Source organism: Oncorhynchus mykiss, chromosome 25, assembly GCF_057628025.1.
Source record: "Oncorhynchus mykiss isolate SJ-2025 chromosome 25, ASM5762802v1, whole genome shotgun sequence".
Lineage (NCBI taxonomy): Eukaryota > Metazoa > Chordata > Actinopteri > Salmoniformes > Salmonidae > Oncorhynchus > Oncorhynchus mykiss.
Window position 1 is genome coordinate 46,270,070 of NC_143046.1, and position 14,008 is coordinate 46,284,077.

General features: G+C 43.6%; 2 protein-coding genes across 3 annotated transcripts in view; one reads left to right on the top strand and one right to left on the bottom strand.

Moving 5' to 3' along the window:
* LOC110505206 (MAM domain-containing glycosylphosphatidylinositol anchor protein 2) overlaps window positions 1-14,008 on the top strand; it is a 240,949-nt gene that overhangs the window by 113,203 nt on the left and 113,738 nt on the right. For both annotated transcript variants that reach the window (XM_021584281.3, XM_036962460.2), the window contains exons 5-6: window positions 661-793; window positions 2,321-2,590. In XM_021584281.3, the coding sequence (XP_021439956.3) occupies window positions 661-793; window positions 2,321-2,590 (403 nt within the window). The remainder of the gene's footprint in view (window positions 1-660; window positions 794-2,320; window positions 2,591-14,008) is intronic.
* The window catches only part of LOC118944195 (uncharacterized), a 73,120-nt gene that overhangs the window by 53,083 nt on the left and 6,029 nt on the right, over window positions 1-14,008 (bottom strand). The window lies entirely within an intron of this gene.

A 14,008-nucleotide genomic window follows, 5' to 3' on the forward strand; every position in this document is an offset into this window, starting at 1 on the left:
TTGGGCTCGCGGTGGCATGAAACTCACACAACTCAGATATGCTCGAAATGAGCAGAGGAAGACGGCACTTCAGGGGCTCGCTGTATTTTTCTCCCAGTGGAGTTTCTCTCTCACACACACACACACACACACACACACACACACACACACACACACACACACACACACACAGGACATCAGGACCTAGTTTTTCAGGTAGACTTCACATGTTGTGCCATCCTCAGCCTAGTAATGCCCTCCTGAGTTTTAATTAAGAACATAAGGAACAATACCATATTCTAAGTATGTTGCCAGTGCTACAAAGGTGGCGGTATACACAAGAGCAGACAAAACAGCTATTGTTGGTAAAATTATTTACAATGTCATGACGATACATGTGTGTTAATAGTGCTTGTATGCATCTTGACATTTGTCCCAAGCGCACCGCTTCATGCACATCCAAATAGACAGGCAATGAATTTCATGAAACTGAAAGCTCGGTGTAAAGATAATACTCCTAGTTCGGGGAATGAGCTCATTGTTGAAGCACTTCCAAAGAAGCGCTTTGATGAGGACGAGCCGACGAGACCAGTTCAATACCACTGCTATCTTACTTTGTAAGACACATTAAGAGCGACAGACGGCACATCACTTTACACTGTTTCTCTTTCTGAGTTGCAGGGGGAGACCAAGATTCTAAAGCTGAAGAACCTTCGACCTCAGGATTACGCCAACTACAGCTGTATCGCCTCTGTCCGGAATGTGTGCGGCATCCCCGAGAAGAATGTTCTCTTCAAACTCTCTAACAAAACAGGTAAACCTTTGGGGAACACGGTTATGTATTGTTTAGCACTCATAACATCAAGGATCTGGCAATTTCGCCTATGAAAAGCTGTGGAAATGCCCGATTCATTACGGATGGGAATCCTGTAGGCTCGCCATTTTTCTCTGTGATGCTTCACCCCTATATAGGGCCAATAATGATAGAGGAGAAAGCACTCGGTCCTAATACACCGCCCTGCGGGTTTCCTGCTCCGGCCCTTGATTAGACTTACAGTGTGTGTGAGCAGGCTTGCTTATGCCGTGCTAGTAAATGTATTTATCCCACTGGTTGGTATTGGGATGCCATATGCCTATTGATAAACCTATAAAGGTTATGAACCTACAAACGTAAAACCTATCATCAACTATACAGCTACACTATAGAACCGAATATCAACTAGTAACAGAATAGGATATGCTATTGGTGGACACCTGCTTGTCGAACATCTCATTCCAAAATCACGGGCAATAACATGGAGTTGGTCCCCCTTTGCTGCTATAACAGCCTCCACTCTTCTGGGAATGCTTTCCATTAGATGTTGGAACATTGCTGCGGGGACTTGTTCCGTTCAGCCTTGAGAATTAGTGAGGTCGGGCACTGATGTTCGGCGATTAGGCTTGGCTCGCAGTTGGCGTTCCAATTCATCCCAAAGGTGTTCGATGGGGTTGAGGTCAGGGCTCTGTGCAGGCTAGTCAAATTCTTCCACACCGATCTTGGGGCCAGTAGCTCTCTCCTGGCATCCGCCAAACACGTCCGTCAGACTGCCAGATGGTGAAGCATGATTCATCACTCCAGAGAACGTGTTTCCACTGCTCCAGAGTTCAATGGCGGCTGAGCCATTGTTACTCAGATGAAAGTGGGGCGTTGTTGCTCAGATGATGGTGCCATGTTGAAAGTCACTGAGCTCTTCAGTAATGCCATTCTACCGCCAATGTTTGTCTATGTAGATTGCATGGCTGTGTGCTCAATTGTATACACCTGTCAGCAATGGGTGTGGCTGAAATAGCAAATCCACTAATTTGAAGGGATGTCCACATACTTTTGTATATATAGTGTATATCCTACCTTTGGGAGAATACTACTCAGTTTACAGCAGCTGCAGTACCTATTGACTTGTTTGTTGACTTTTGACTAATCTCTCATGGACAGATGTACGTAACATAAATGGTATTGTAACATCTCTCAATAGACTGTGGGATGGAACAAATAATGAGTAACAATTGTTCCGGTGCCAAGATTTTTCGTCACTGATTATATGGACAAAATCAGAATTTTGCAGCTGTACACATCTTTTGAATTTTGGAAGGTGTGGGAACATTTGGCCCATGCTTTGGTTGAGAGTTTCCGTTGTCGTTTCAGGTTTCTAGTTTTATTTCTCATCTCTCATCTCAAGAACCTAATTGAGTAGCTGGCAAGAGTAAAAAATTATGGTTGCCGAGATTTAACTATCGACTTCTTACAGACATACATTATAATGCATACATTATAATGCATTCTACTTATTCCTGTGGTTTCAAGCATCCCCCACCATTAAACTGCTGGTGGAGGACCCTATCGTGGTGAACCCCGGGCAGTCCGTGACCCTGGTGTGTGTGACCTCCGGTGGGGAGCCAACACCCACACTCACCTGGGTGCGCAACACGGATGAGCTGTCCAAGAAAAGCCGACTCAACGGGGGAACCCTCACGCTGCCCGCCATCTCCATGGAGGAAGCAGGAGTCTACAGTTGCGTGGCCAGCAACAACGTTGGCAACCCGGCTAAGAAGTCCACTGCCATCGTGGTCCGAGGTAAGGCCCTGGAGGTAATACATTGATCCCGGACAAGCCTCCATTTGTTACCTTTATCCCGGACACACTCTCAAAATATGACCAAAACAGTTAGGTAGCATAAGGACAAGCCTGACTCTAGCTAGGAGAAAAGTAGTTAGGATCGTCTAGGGGCTAAACCTTCACGTAATTCTTGCATTGAGGTCAGTGGAAGATTTGCACAAACATTGGAATTACATGCATCTCAAGTTAGGATACAGGCCTTAGTGAATTACCTGAGATGGTGTCCATTCTACACTCAGAAAAACGGGTTCCAAAAGGTTTCTTTGGCTGACCCCATAGGAGAACCCTTTTGGGTTCCATGTAGAACCCTCTGTAGAAAGGTTCTACTTTGAATCCAAAGGGGTTGTACCTGGAACCAAAAGCGTTCTACGTGCAACCAAAAAGGGTTATTCAAAGAGTTCTCCAATGGGAACAGCCAAAGAACCCTTTATTAACATTCTAGATAGCATATTTTTATCTAAGCGTGTACAAGGTCATATCAGATGTGGATGCTCAATTAAACGTGTAAAGAATCTTTGGAAACTGGTCTATTCTGACCAAATGGCACCGATGTATGTTTGATTCCCCTCTAAAAGCCTTGCCACTGGGCTGTGTGTGTGTGTAGTCAGTGAATTACTATCAAGGCCGGAGATATGATATAACAACCCTCGGGGGACAAATGAGTAAGATCAAAGAAAACGAACACATGCTTACTGTTTAATGCTCCCAGTAGCACCCTCTTTTATTGATTCCTATGCAATTATGTTTTTTTTTACCCCGGCTTCTGTGATATACTCTTGGATTTTTGTGATGCTACTTTACCTCCTGAAAAGGACTAGAAAGCCATTGTTTTCCACAAGTACATAGAGTAGCCAGCCAAATAGAAAAAGTAGCCGAAGTAGCTCTATTTTGGTGTCCTCTGGCAGTGGTGTAAAATACTTTAAAGTACTACTTAAGTAGTTTTTGGGGTTATGTGTACTTTACTATTGATATTTTTTGACAACTTTTACTTCACTAGATTCCTAAAGAAAAGAATGTACTTTTACTCCATACATTTTCCCTTACACACAAAAGTACTTGTTACATTTTGAATGCTTAGCAGGACAGGAAAATGGTCAAATTCACACACTTATCAAAAGAACATCCCTGGTTATCGCTACTGCCTCTGATCTGGTGGACTCACTAAACACAAATACTTTGTTTGCAAATTTTGTCTGAGTGTTCGTGTGCCCATGACTATCCGTATATTTAAAAAAATATTACAAATTGTGCCGTCTGATTTGCTTAATATAAGGAATTTGAAATGATTTATACTTTTACTTTTGATGCGTAAGTATATTTTAGCAATTATATTTACTTTTGATAATTAGATATATACTCGCCAAAACCCTTAGGCCTACCAGTAGCATTTGCAAATTAGGCTACACTGACTGACGAGACGAGAGCCAATCACTTTAGCGTCACTGTCTGGGGAACCCCGACATCCTACACTCTTAGAAAAATGGTCCCAAAAGGGTTCTTCGGTTGTCCCCATAGGAGAACCATTTTTGGATCCAGGTAGAAGTACAGTAGAGGTAGGGTAGGGTAGGGTGGGCAATTCCAGTCCTCGAGGGCCTGATTGGTATCACAGTTTTGCCCCAGCTCCAGCTAACACTCCTGACTCCAATAATCACCTAATCATGATCTTCAGTTTAGAATGCAATTTGATTAATCAGCTGTGTTTGCTAGGGATGGAGAAAAAGTGTGACACCAATCAGGCCCTCGAGCACTGAAGTTGCACACCCCTGCAGTAGATAATGGAAAGTGGAAAAAGTAGCCGGCTGAAAATGAGTCTGTAACTGGCTGATTAGTCGACGGCCGGCGCTAATTGGAAAACACTGCTTAAGCATTGCAACAGAGGAGTGCAAACGTACTACTTTTTAACCCACCCACCCCTTTCTCTTGCCTCAGACAAGCACCCACTCAGACTCGATCTAGGAGAAACTGTGAGTCAAATTCTAATGGGGCTGGTCTATTATGGCTGCTACAGCAATGGTTTACACCCGTATGTTTATATGGTCATTAGTACGATCAAACGTTCATTCCGCCTCTTGCGCCTTAATAATTTTTCCGTCACAAATTTCTGTAATCAAACGTTTCTATCCAGCCAGCAAACAGAATTGCAGGTACCACCCCAAAACGTCATTTTCATTCCACTCATGAGGCTCAGAAACTGTAACTTGCCAGGGCAAATGCTGCTGCAGCTGTTGCATCTTATTTCACAGTCACCCCCTCTTCAAAGCGGATCGTCTGTGCACAGACATCTGCTGGCACCTCGGGACGGGTATAAGCTGCAGGTTTTGAGAGGAGATCCATTTATGTCTGTGGAGTCTTGGGCCCTGACAGCACTCTAAGTCCGATAACAGAAAGCTCCACATTTGCATGGGGAAGGATAATGTGTGTGTGTGTGTGTGTGTGTGTGTGTGTGTGTGTGTGTGTGTGTGTGTGTATGTGTGTGTATGTGTGAGTTTTGGGAGGTGGAGAGCGCTGGTTAGTTAGCGGGATTCAGATGTTTTGCCAAGGCAAGAGATCAGTCTGTTGAGAGAAGGACTGGAGGCAGCTCAGGCTAGGAGCTCAGCTAGAGAGACCCTGGGTGGTAGAAGACCCAAAGGGAAAGGCAATACTGACTATACACTCAGCATTTTTGGTCTACTATGAAGAAAAAGCACATCCAAACATTCCAATCTAGGATTTGTGACAGTCTTCTTCCAAAATATTGTTTGGTTCTTTGTGGAAAGATTGTGACTCGACCTCAAAGGACATTGAATACTGTAGTGTAAATGTGTAGTAAGTGTTAAAATACTATAGAATCTGGATGCTTGTGCTCAACGTACAATGTAATAATTACATCATACTGGTGAAGGTGTTCCAGTGTAACCCCATGATACGGTAACATAAAACAGAATTATTCAGTCTTATTGTTGTTATTCACCAACCAAGGAGATTACAGATTGGCAGCCACTGTATTATTCTACAGTTTTGTAGACGCTCGCAAAAAAATGTGTTAGAGTTGAACCGCTGTCTCTCTGGTCCTTCATCAAAGTTCTTCTACACAGGCTTCATGGATGATAAACATATAACAGACAACTCATCAGACAATAACCTTGATATGGTCTGTGCTGTGCAGCCGCTCTGAGGGGTCGTTCATTCGACTGCCTCTCTCAAATAAGATATTCAGCCTCCGGTGACTTGGAGAGACATTTACAAGCTCTGCCATGCTGCCCACAACACAAATTGTAGAATCTCATTTGTGGGGTAGCAGCAGAGGGGGATTGCACTTACATTTAAGCAATTTAGGGTTTAGTGCCTTGCTCAAGACTACATCTACAATTTCTTCACCTAGTCTGCTCAGGAGTTGAACCTGCAAACTTTTGGTTACTGGCCCAATGCTCTTAACCGCTAGATTACCTGCCGCCCATGTAATCTCATTGTGTTTCTTGCCACTTTACTCTGGGTCCACTTACTTTGGGCTTTAATGGTACTTTTTCACAGATGCATGCACTGTACAAAAGAGACTAACTATTTGTGGACCTTTTCTGAGAGTGGGGGCTGGACGGTGGAAATCCAGCCTCCCTTAGCATCCTTCTTGGAGTAAACTGGCAGGTATACCCTCAGCAATGATGAGAACATCATTAATAAAATAAATGGCAGGCGTACTTTAGCTATCGTAATACAACCGGACTGAGAAACGCATCAAATATCTTGAGAGGGGCCTTTCAGTATTTCAGTGCTTTTGAAGGCGTTCGGCAGGAGGAAAATTACCTGACTCTGTGGTTTATAACTTATTTAGCAGTCGAGGTGGCGGGCAGGTAGGTAGAGCTGGGCTGGGGGTGAGCTGGGCTTGCTGACCATGCAACTCACCCATTTTATTAATTTACACATATCTCTACTTGGTCTGTTTCTCCATGAGGCAAACAGAATAGGCAGTTGAGATACAGTATATTTCTTTTTTTGGGGGGGGGGGGGGGGCAGTCCAGTTATACTGCATAGATTCCATTATATAATGGGAGTCCTGGGCAGGTGGCAGCACTAGTGTTTGCCTCAGCAGAAAAAGGCCTTCTCTGGCTGTCAGTCTGGCCTAATTGATGAGTGGGCCTATATCGAAGAAACTGTCCTCATTAAAAGCAGGTGGAGGATCGTGCAAGTGCTCTCTGTGGTTATGGTATGTTTTTGGGGGATAATGTTACAAAGAAAAGTCAATGCTCTTTCTGAACTGTATTTCTCTCACTCTCTCTGGGATCTACTGGAAGGTTTTAGGGTTTAGGTGTTTGGGGCATTGTGGGAAGATATAGGTAGGCCAATTCTTAATTAAAGCATACACAATTCCAACTGAGGTTCCATCTGTGAAGCCTGGACTCTAGTAAGGTCATATCCAAGGAAACAAACAATTTTTTTGTCACTGAAAGATTGAGGTCAGCGTTAGCGCTTAAATGGCTTGATCTTAGACAACGTTTTTAGCAATTTGTTTTCTCCTTTTAGTAGCCCTTTTTAAATCGCTAGATAGAGTATGAAATCTATGACACTCAGATGAAAGCTACACCTGTACACTAAATGCATGTACCACCAAGGGAAATGGCATGTCCCTTACTGTGTAGCATCAAACATAGTGCAGCGTTAGACTTCTCTCTCAAAATAATTTTTTTAAGTTACTTTCTAGAGTTAGCTCAAGTGTCAGGATTAACAGCCCTGTTGAGATGAACAAATTGAAATGAAATTAAACCCAGGACTTGACGGAACTCGGCTCTCTGCCTTGCAAGTTACTTTCCTAGACTATCTGTGTGAAGATGGTCTAACCTCATCTAAAACACTGTCTCGTAAGTAGTAATGTAAAAGCTCTGTTGATAATGGCTGTATGCATGCGAAGGATTCCCAATCACCACACCTCAAAGACTTTATGCGCTCATCGAAGGAGATTCCAGCCATTCCGGCTCAATTACTCTAAGTTGCAAATTCGCCAACAAGAGGTGAACCAAGCTGACCCCTTGCATGCCGTGATCTGCCTGAGCTACCGCTGCATTTATTACCAGGGGCAGAGCGAGGGTATTATTTATACAGCCTTCCTCTAATGTTGCCACTTGGCTGCCCTCCAAACCCCCTTCGCAATAGGAACTTGTTACATTTGCTGCCCTGTATGTAAATCAGCATGTTAATCAGATTTTCATCAAATTTGTTCCAAAATAATTGATTGGCTCGCAACCTATCCTATCTCCATTAATGACTTGCAAGTGAGGGCTGTTGGTGAGAGTGGTGCTATAGTGGGGGACAGTTGGTCGATGGCTGGCCAAAGACCCTAGAGTGAAGATGGAGAACCAGTGGACACTGGCGGGAAGATGGGGCTATTCTGTAGAAGTTCTCAAGGGAGAGGAGAAAAGGATTGGAGAGGCAAGGGAATGACAGAGAGGAGGAAAGGGAAGGAGAGAAGATAAGGAGGAACATGAGGAGAGGGTGGAGTAGGAGGGAGAGGAGAGGGAAGGTGAGTAGAGGAGAGCAGAGCAGAATAGAGCATGGGGAAAGGAGAGGATGGCAGGGGAGAAAGGGAGAGGGGAGGAGAAGAAGAGTAGAGGAGGGGAGAGGACAGCAGAGCATCTGAAGCAGCGTGCCGATCTCTCTGAATGGTAATCACCAGTCCCACAGTGCTTTCTTTCCTGCCACAGAAACTCCTGCAGTCTACTCTGTGCTCAGCAGGTATGAGTAAAGGAGAGATGGATGGCAGGGTTACACAACTCATTCAGGGGGAGAGAGAATGCGTGTGACATAGGGACTGACGGCTTTTAAAAGGAGAATTCACAACATAGGTTGTGGATGTCTTTATCTGCAATGAAAACCACAATCATATGAGTGATGATTGATTTGATTTGAGACAATGCTCGCTAGGGTTGAATAGCGGAAACCGGTTACCGAGATTTATCGCCCAAAACCACTCCCTTTTCCAGGGATAAATAACTGCAAGAAACCGGTAAATTATAATAAATTATTTATATGAACAGCATGAAGTGAAATGGAACTGATAAATTATATGCAATGTCTAAATCTGGCTTCTCTACGGCCTTCTCTCTGCTCTCTGCATGATGAATCATCAACGCTCAGGGTGGGGACCAACAGCCAATCTCAGTATGGAGCACAGTTCACAATGCATGTAGACCAATCATCTCATCACGGTAACTTTTTCATGTGACAGGTAGGCCTACATTTGCTCAAGCATTATAAAGGTCGGAATGTGCGTCTAATTTACACATCTCCATTTGGCTTTCGGGGGTCACCTTATTTTTTAATTGTAAAGATAAAAAACATTTTATTGCAGCTGCAGAGTTTTAAAACAGCCTATCACTCGAATATCGTTGCTTTAAATCAGTGCACGTGCGAGCACTCACATTATTTCTCTCCCTCCATCAATTCCATTCAAATTCTATCCACAATAGATCATCCTAATCAAGATGGATATATAGGCCTATAGATAGATAGATGTCCTAGCCTACCTCTTTCAGGTAAAACATTCTATGCAGTATTAGCCTTATATTTAGTTAATGAATGATGCATTGTGCATAATAAGCTTCTAACTTGTAGCCTCTGTCTCTTGTGCAATACTTACGCACCTGTGCTCCGCTGGCCTTGCTCCTTAAAAAATGCTCCTTAGCTCTTGGAGTCCCATGCAGGAAAAGCTAGACTAGACTAGAATAGTGAATAACCATAACTATTCTATCCAATTCTAGTTCTATATTATTCATGCATGTCATTAGAATGATGAAGATAAGGATAAAAAATCGTACTTCATTTAACTGTTGAAAGCGAGGTAGGAATAAAGCAACACTAGAGAGAGAAAGCTAATAACATTAGGGGAATTATTATGAAAGGCCCTATTATATTTCAAAATTAAAATTTGCTAGCCTCTATACTTGTAACTTTGTAGGCCGCATGTGCTGCACCAGAATCGCATGTTCTCTCCCTGCTTTTTCATGGTTTGAATTCCAGTCCATATACAGTGCCTTGCGAAAGTATTCGGCCCCCTTGAACTTTGCGACCTTTTGCCACATTTCAGGCTTCAAACATAAAGATATAAAACTGTATTTTTTTGTGAAGAATCAACAACAAGTGGGACACAATCATGAAGTGGAACGACATTTATTGGATATTTCAAACTTTTTTAACAAATCAAAAACTGAAAAATTGGGCGTGCAAAATTATTCAGCCCCTTTACTTTCAGTGCAGCAAACTCTCTCCAGAAGTTAAGTGAGGATCTCTGAATGATCCAATGTTGACCTAAATGACTAATGATGATAAATACAATCCACCTGTGTGTAATCAAGTCTCCGTATAAATGCACCTGCACTGTGATAGTCTCAGAGGTCCGTTAAAAGCGCAGAGAGCATCATGAAGAACAAGGAACACACCAGGCAGGTCCGAGATACTGTTGTGAAGAAGTTTAAAGCCGGATTTGGATACAAAAAGATTTCCCAAGCTTTAAACATCCCAAGGAGCACTGTGCAAGCGATAATATTGAAATGGAAGGAGTATCAGACCACTGCAAATCTACCAAGACCTGGCCGTCCCTCTAAACTTTCAGCTCATACAAGGAGAAGACTGATCAGAGATGCAGCCAAGAGGCCCATGATCACTCTGGATGAACTGCAGAGATCTACAGCTGAGGTGGGAGACTCTGTCCATAGGACAACAATCAGTCGTATATTGCACAAATCTGGCCTTTATGGAAGAGTGGCAAGAAGAAAGCCATTTCTTAAAGATATCCATAAAAAGTGTCGCTTAAAGTTTGCCACACGCCACCTGGGAGACACACCAAACATGTGGAAGAAGGTGCTCTGGTCAGATGAAACCAACATTTAACTTTTTGGCAACAATGCAAAACGTTATGTTTGGCGTAAAAGCAACACAGCCCATCACCCTGAACACACCATCCCCACTGTCAAACATGGTGGTGGCAGCATCATGGTTTGGGCCTGCTTTTCTTCAGCAGGGACAGGGAAGATGGTTAAAATTGCTGGGAAGATGGATGGAGCCAAATACAGGACCATTCTGGAAGAAAACCTGATGGAGTCTGCAAAAGACCTGAGACTGGGACGGAGATTTGTCTTCCAACAAGACAATGATCCAAAACATAAAGCAAAATCTACAATGGAATGGTTCAAAAATAAACATATCCAGGTGTTAGAATGGCCAAGTCAAAGTCCAGACCTGAATCCAATCGAGAATCTGTGGAAAGAACTGAAAACTGCTGTTCACAAATGCTCTCCATCCAACCTCGCTGAGCTCGAGCTGTTTTGCAAGGAGGAATGGGGAAAAATTTCAGTCTCTCGATGTGCAAAACTGATAGAGACATACCCCAAGCGACTTACAGCTGTAATCGCAGCAAAAGGTGGCGCTACAAAGTATTAACTTAAGGGGGCTGAATAATTTTGCACGCCCAATTTTTCAGTTTTTGATTTGTTAAAAAAGTTTGAAATATCCAATAAATGTCGTTCCACTTCATGATTGTGTCCCACTTGTTGATTCTTCACAAAAAAATACAGTTTTATATCTTTATGTTTGAAGCCTGAAATGTGGCAAAAGGTCGCAAAGTTCAAGGGGGCCGAATACTCTCGCAAGGCACTGTAATACAGTAAGTAATACAGTCCACACACTCAAAAAGATTAGCCTACTGGAGCATTAATTTATTTACCCAAGATAGCATCTACTAGGGCCTCCTGAGTGGCACAGTGCTCTAAGGCACTGCATCACAGTGCTAGCTGGGCCACTAGAGATCCTTGGCCGAGTCCAGACTCTGTCGCAGCCGGCCACGACCGGGAGACCCATGGGGCGGCGCACAATTGGCCCAGCGTCGTCCGGATTAGGGGAGGGTTTGGCCGGCAGGGATGTTCTTGTCCCAATTCGCTGTGACGGGCCGGGCGCAATGCACGCTGACACGGTCGCCAGGTGTACGGTATTTCCTCTGACACATTGGTGCTACTGGCTTCCGGGTTAGCGGGCATTGAGTCAAGAAGCAGTGCGACTTGGCTGGGTTGTGTGTCGGAGGACGCACGGCTCTCGACCGTCGCCTCTCCCCAGAGTCCGTATGGGAGTTGCAGCGATGAGGCACGACTGTAACTACCAATTGGATACCATGAAATTGGGGAGAAAAAGAGGAAAAAGTTTAAAAAACAACAACAAAGAGAGCATATACTGTAGCTAGCTACATCTATGGACTTTTATGTTTTTCTGTCCTGCGTAATGTGTTGTAGCCTATACAGTGTATTCTGAAAGTATTCAGACCCCTTGACTTTTTCCACATTTTGTTCCGTTACAGCCTTATTCTAGAATGGATTTTTTTTTAAATCTCATCAATCAACACACAATACCCCATAATGACAAAGCGAAAACAGATTTTAAATTTTTTTTGCAAATCTATTAAAAATAAAAAACAGAAACCTTATTTTCATAAGTATTCGGCCCTTTGCTATGAGACTCAAAATTGAGCTCAGGTGCATCCTGTTTCCATTAATCATCCTTTAGATGTTTCTACAACTTGATTGGAGTTCACCTGTGGTAAATTCATTGATTGGACATGATTTGGAAAGGCACACACCTGTCTATATGAGATCCCACAGTTGACAGTGCATGTTAGAACATAAAACCAAGCCATGAGTTTGAAGGATTGTGTCGAGGCACAGATCTGGGGAAGGGTACCAAAACATTTCTGCAGCATTGAAAGTCCAAACGAACACAGTGGCCTCCATCGTTCTTAAATGGAAGACGTTTGGAACCACCAAGACTCTTCCTAGAGCTGGCCGCCCGGCCAAACTGAGCATCCGGGGGAGAAGGGCCTTGCTCAGGGAGGTGACCAAGAACCCGATGGTCACTCTGACAGATCTCCAGAGTTCCTCTGTGGAGATGGGAGAACCTTCTAGAAGGACAACCATCTCTGCAGCACTCCACCAATTAGTCCTTTATGGTAGAGTGGCCAGACGGAAGCCGCTCCTCAGTAAGAGGCATCTATGCCCGCTTGGAGTTTGCCAAAAGGCACCTAAAGACTCTCAGACCATGAGAAACAAGATTCTCTGGTTTGATGAAACCAATAATGAACGCTTTGGCCTGAATGCCAAGCATCACACCATGAGAAACAAGATTCTCTGGTTTGATGAAACCAAGAATGAACGCTTTGGCCTGAATGCCAAGCATCACACCTAGAGGAAACCTGGCACCATCCATACGAGGAAGCGTGGTGGTGGCAGCATCATGCTGTGGGGATGTTTTTCAGCAGCAGGGATTGGGAGACTAGTCAGGATTCAGGGAAAGGTGAACGGAGCAAAGTACAGAGAGATCCTGCTCCACAGCACTCAGGACCTCAGACTGGGGCGAAGGTTCACCTTCCAACAGGACAATGACCCTAAGCACACAGCCAAGACAACACAGGAGTGGCTTCAGGACAAGTCTCTGAATGTCCTTGAGTGGCCCAGCCAGTGCCCGGACTTGAACCTGATCAAACATATCTGGAGAGACCTGAAAATAGCTGTGCAGCGACGCTCCCCATCCAACCTGACAGAGCTTGAAAGGATCTGCAGAGAAGACTGGGAGAAACTCCCCAAATACAGGTGTGCCAAGCTTGTAGCATCCTACCCAAGCAGACTTGAGGCTGTAATCGCTGCCAAAGGTGCTTCAACAAAGCACTGAGTAAAGACTCTGAATAGTTATGTATGTGTATGTGATATTATTATTATTTTTAAACGTATACATTTGCAAACATTTCTACAAAACTGTTTTTGCTTTGTCATTATGGGGTATTGTGTGTAGATTGATTAGGGGGGAAAATACACGTTTCTGACAGTCAGAAAGTTGTAAAAACACTCCTGCACAAAATATTTGCAAGTACTGTATATCGGTCACCAGTGATTTCATCAGCTGATTTAGCATGTTGTATCCTGCCTGCAGCTAGCAAGCTTTACTGACATTTTTTTTTTTCGACCATGTTAGTAAAATGACTTTACGTGACATTCAAGCACAAGGTGGATGTCATTACTTACAAAATAAATATTGTTGAATGAAGCTGGCTGATTCACTTCATGACTCCATCTTTAGTCACTTACTACTAATGTAGCCCTACTGTGTGAGTGAGTGACTTCACATTCATCATTCTAGCTTGATCCCGTGGTGCAGTGGTTTTCTCAAAGTCAGTGTCTTGGAGGCATTTTATTTTCATCTTGATTAATAGCGACAATATGACGCTTCACACACACTCGCCTGGGCTATTTTCTTAGGTGCTGGCCACTATGCAACTCTGGAGAGATGGCATATGGACTTAGAACAAGCGTATAACTAAAATGTACAAGTACATTCACTGTTTGATTGTGAAAAGTCATGTTTAAAGTAATA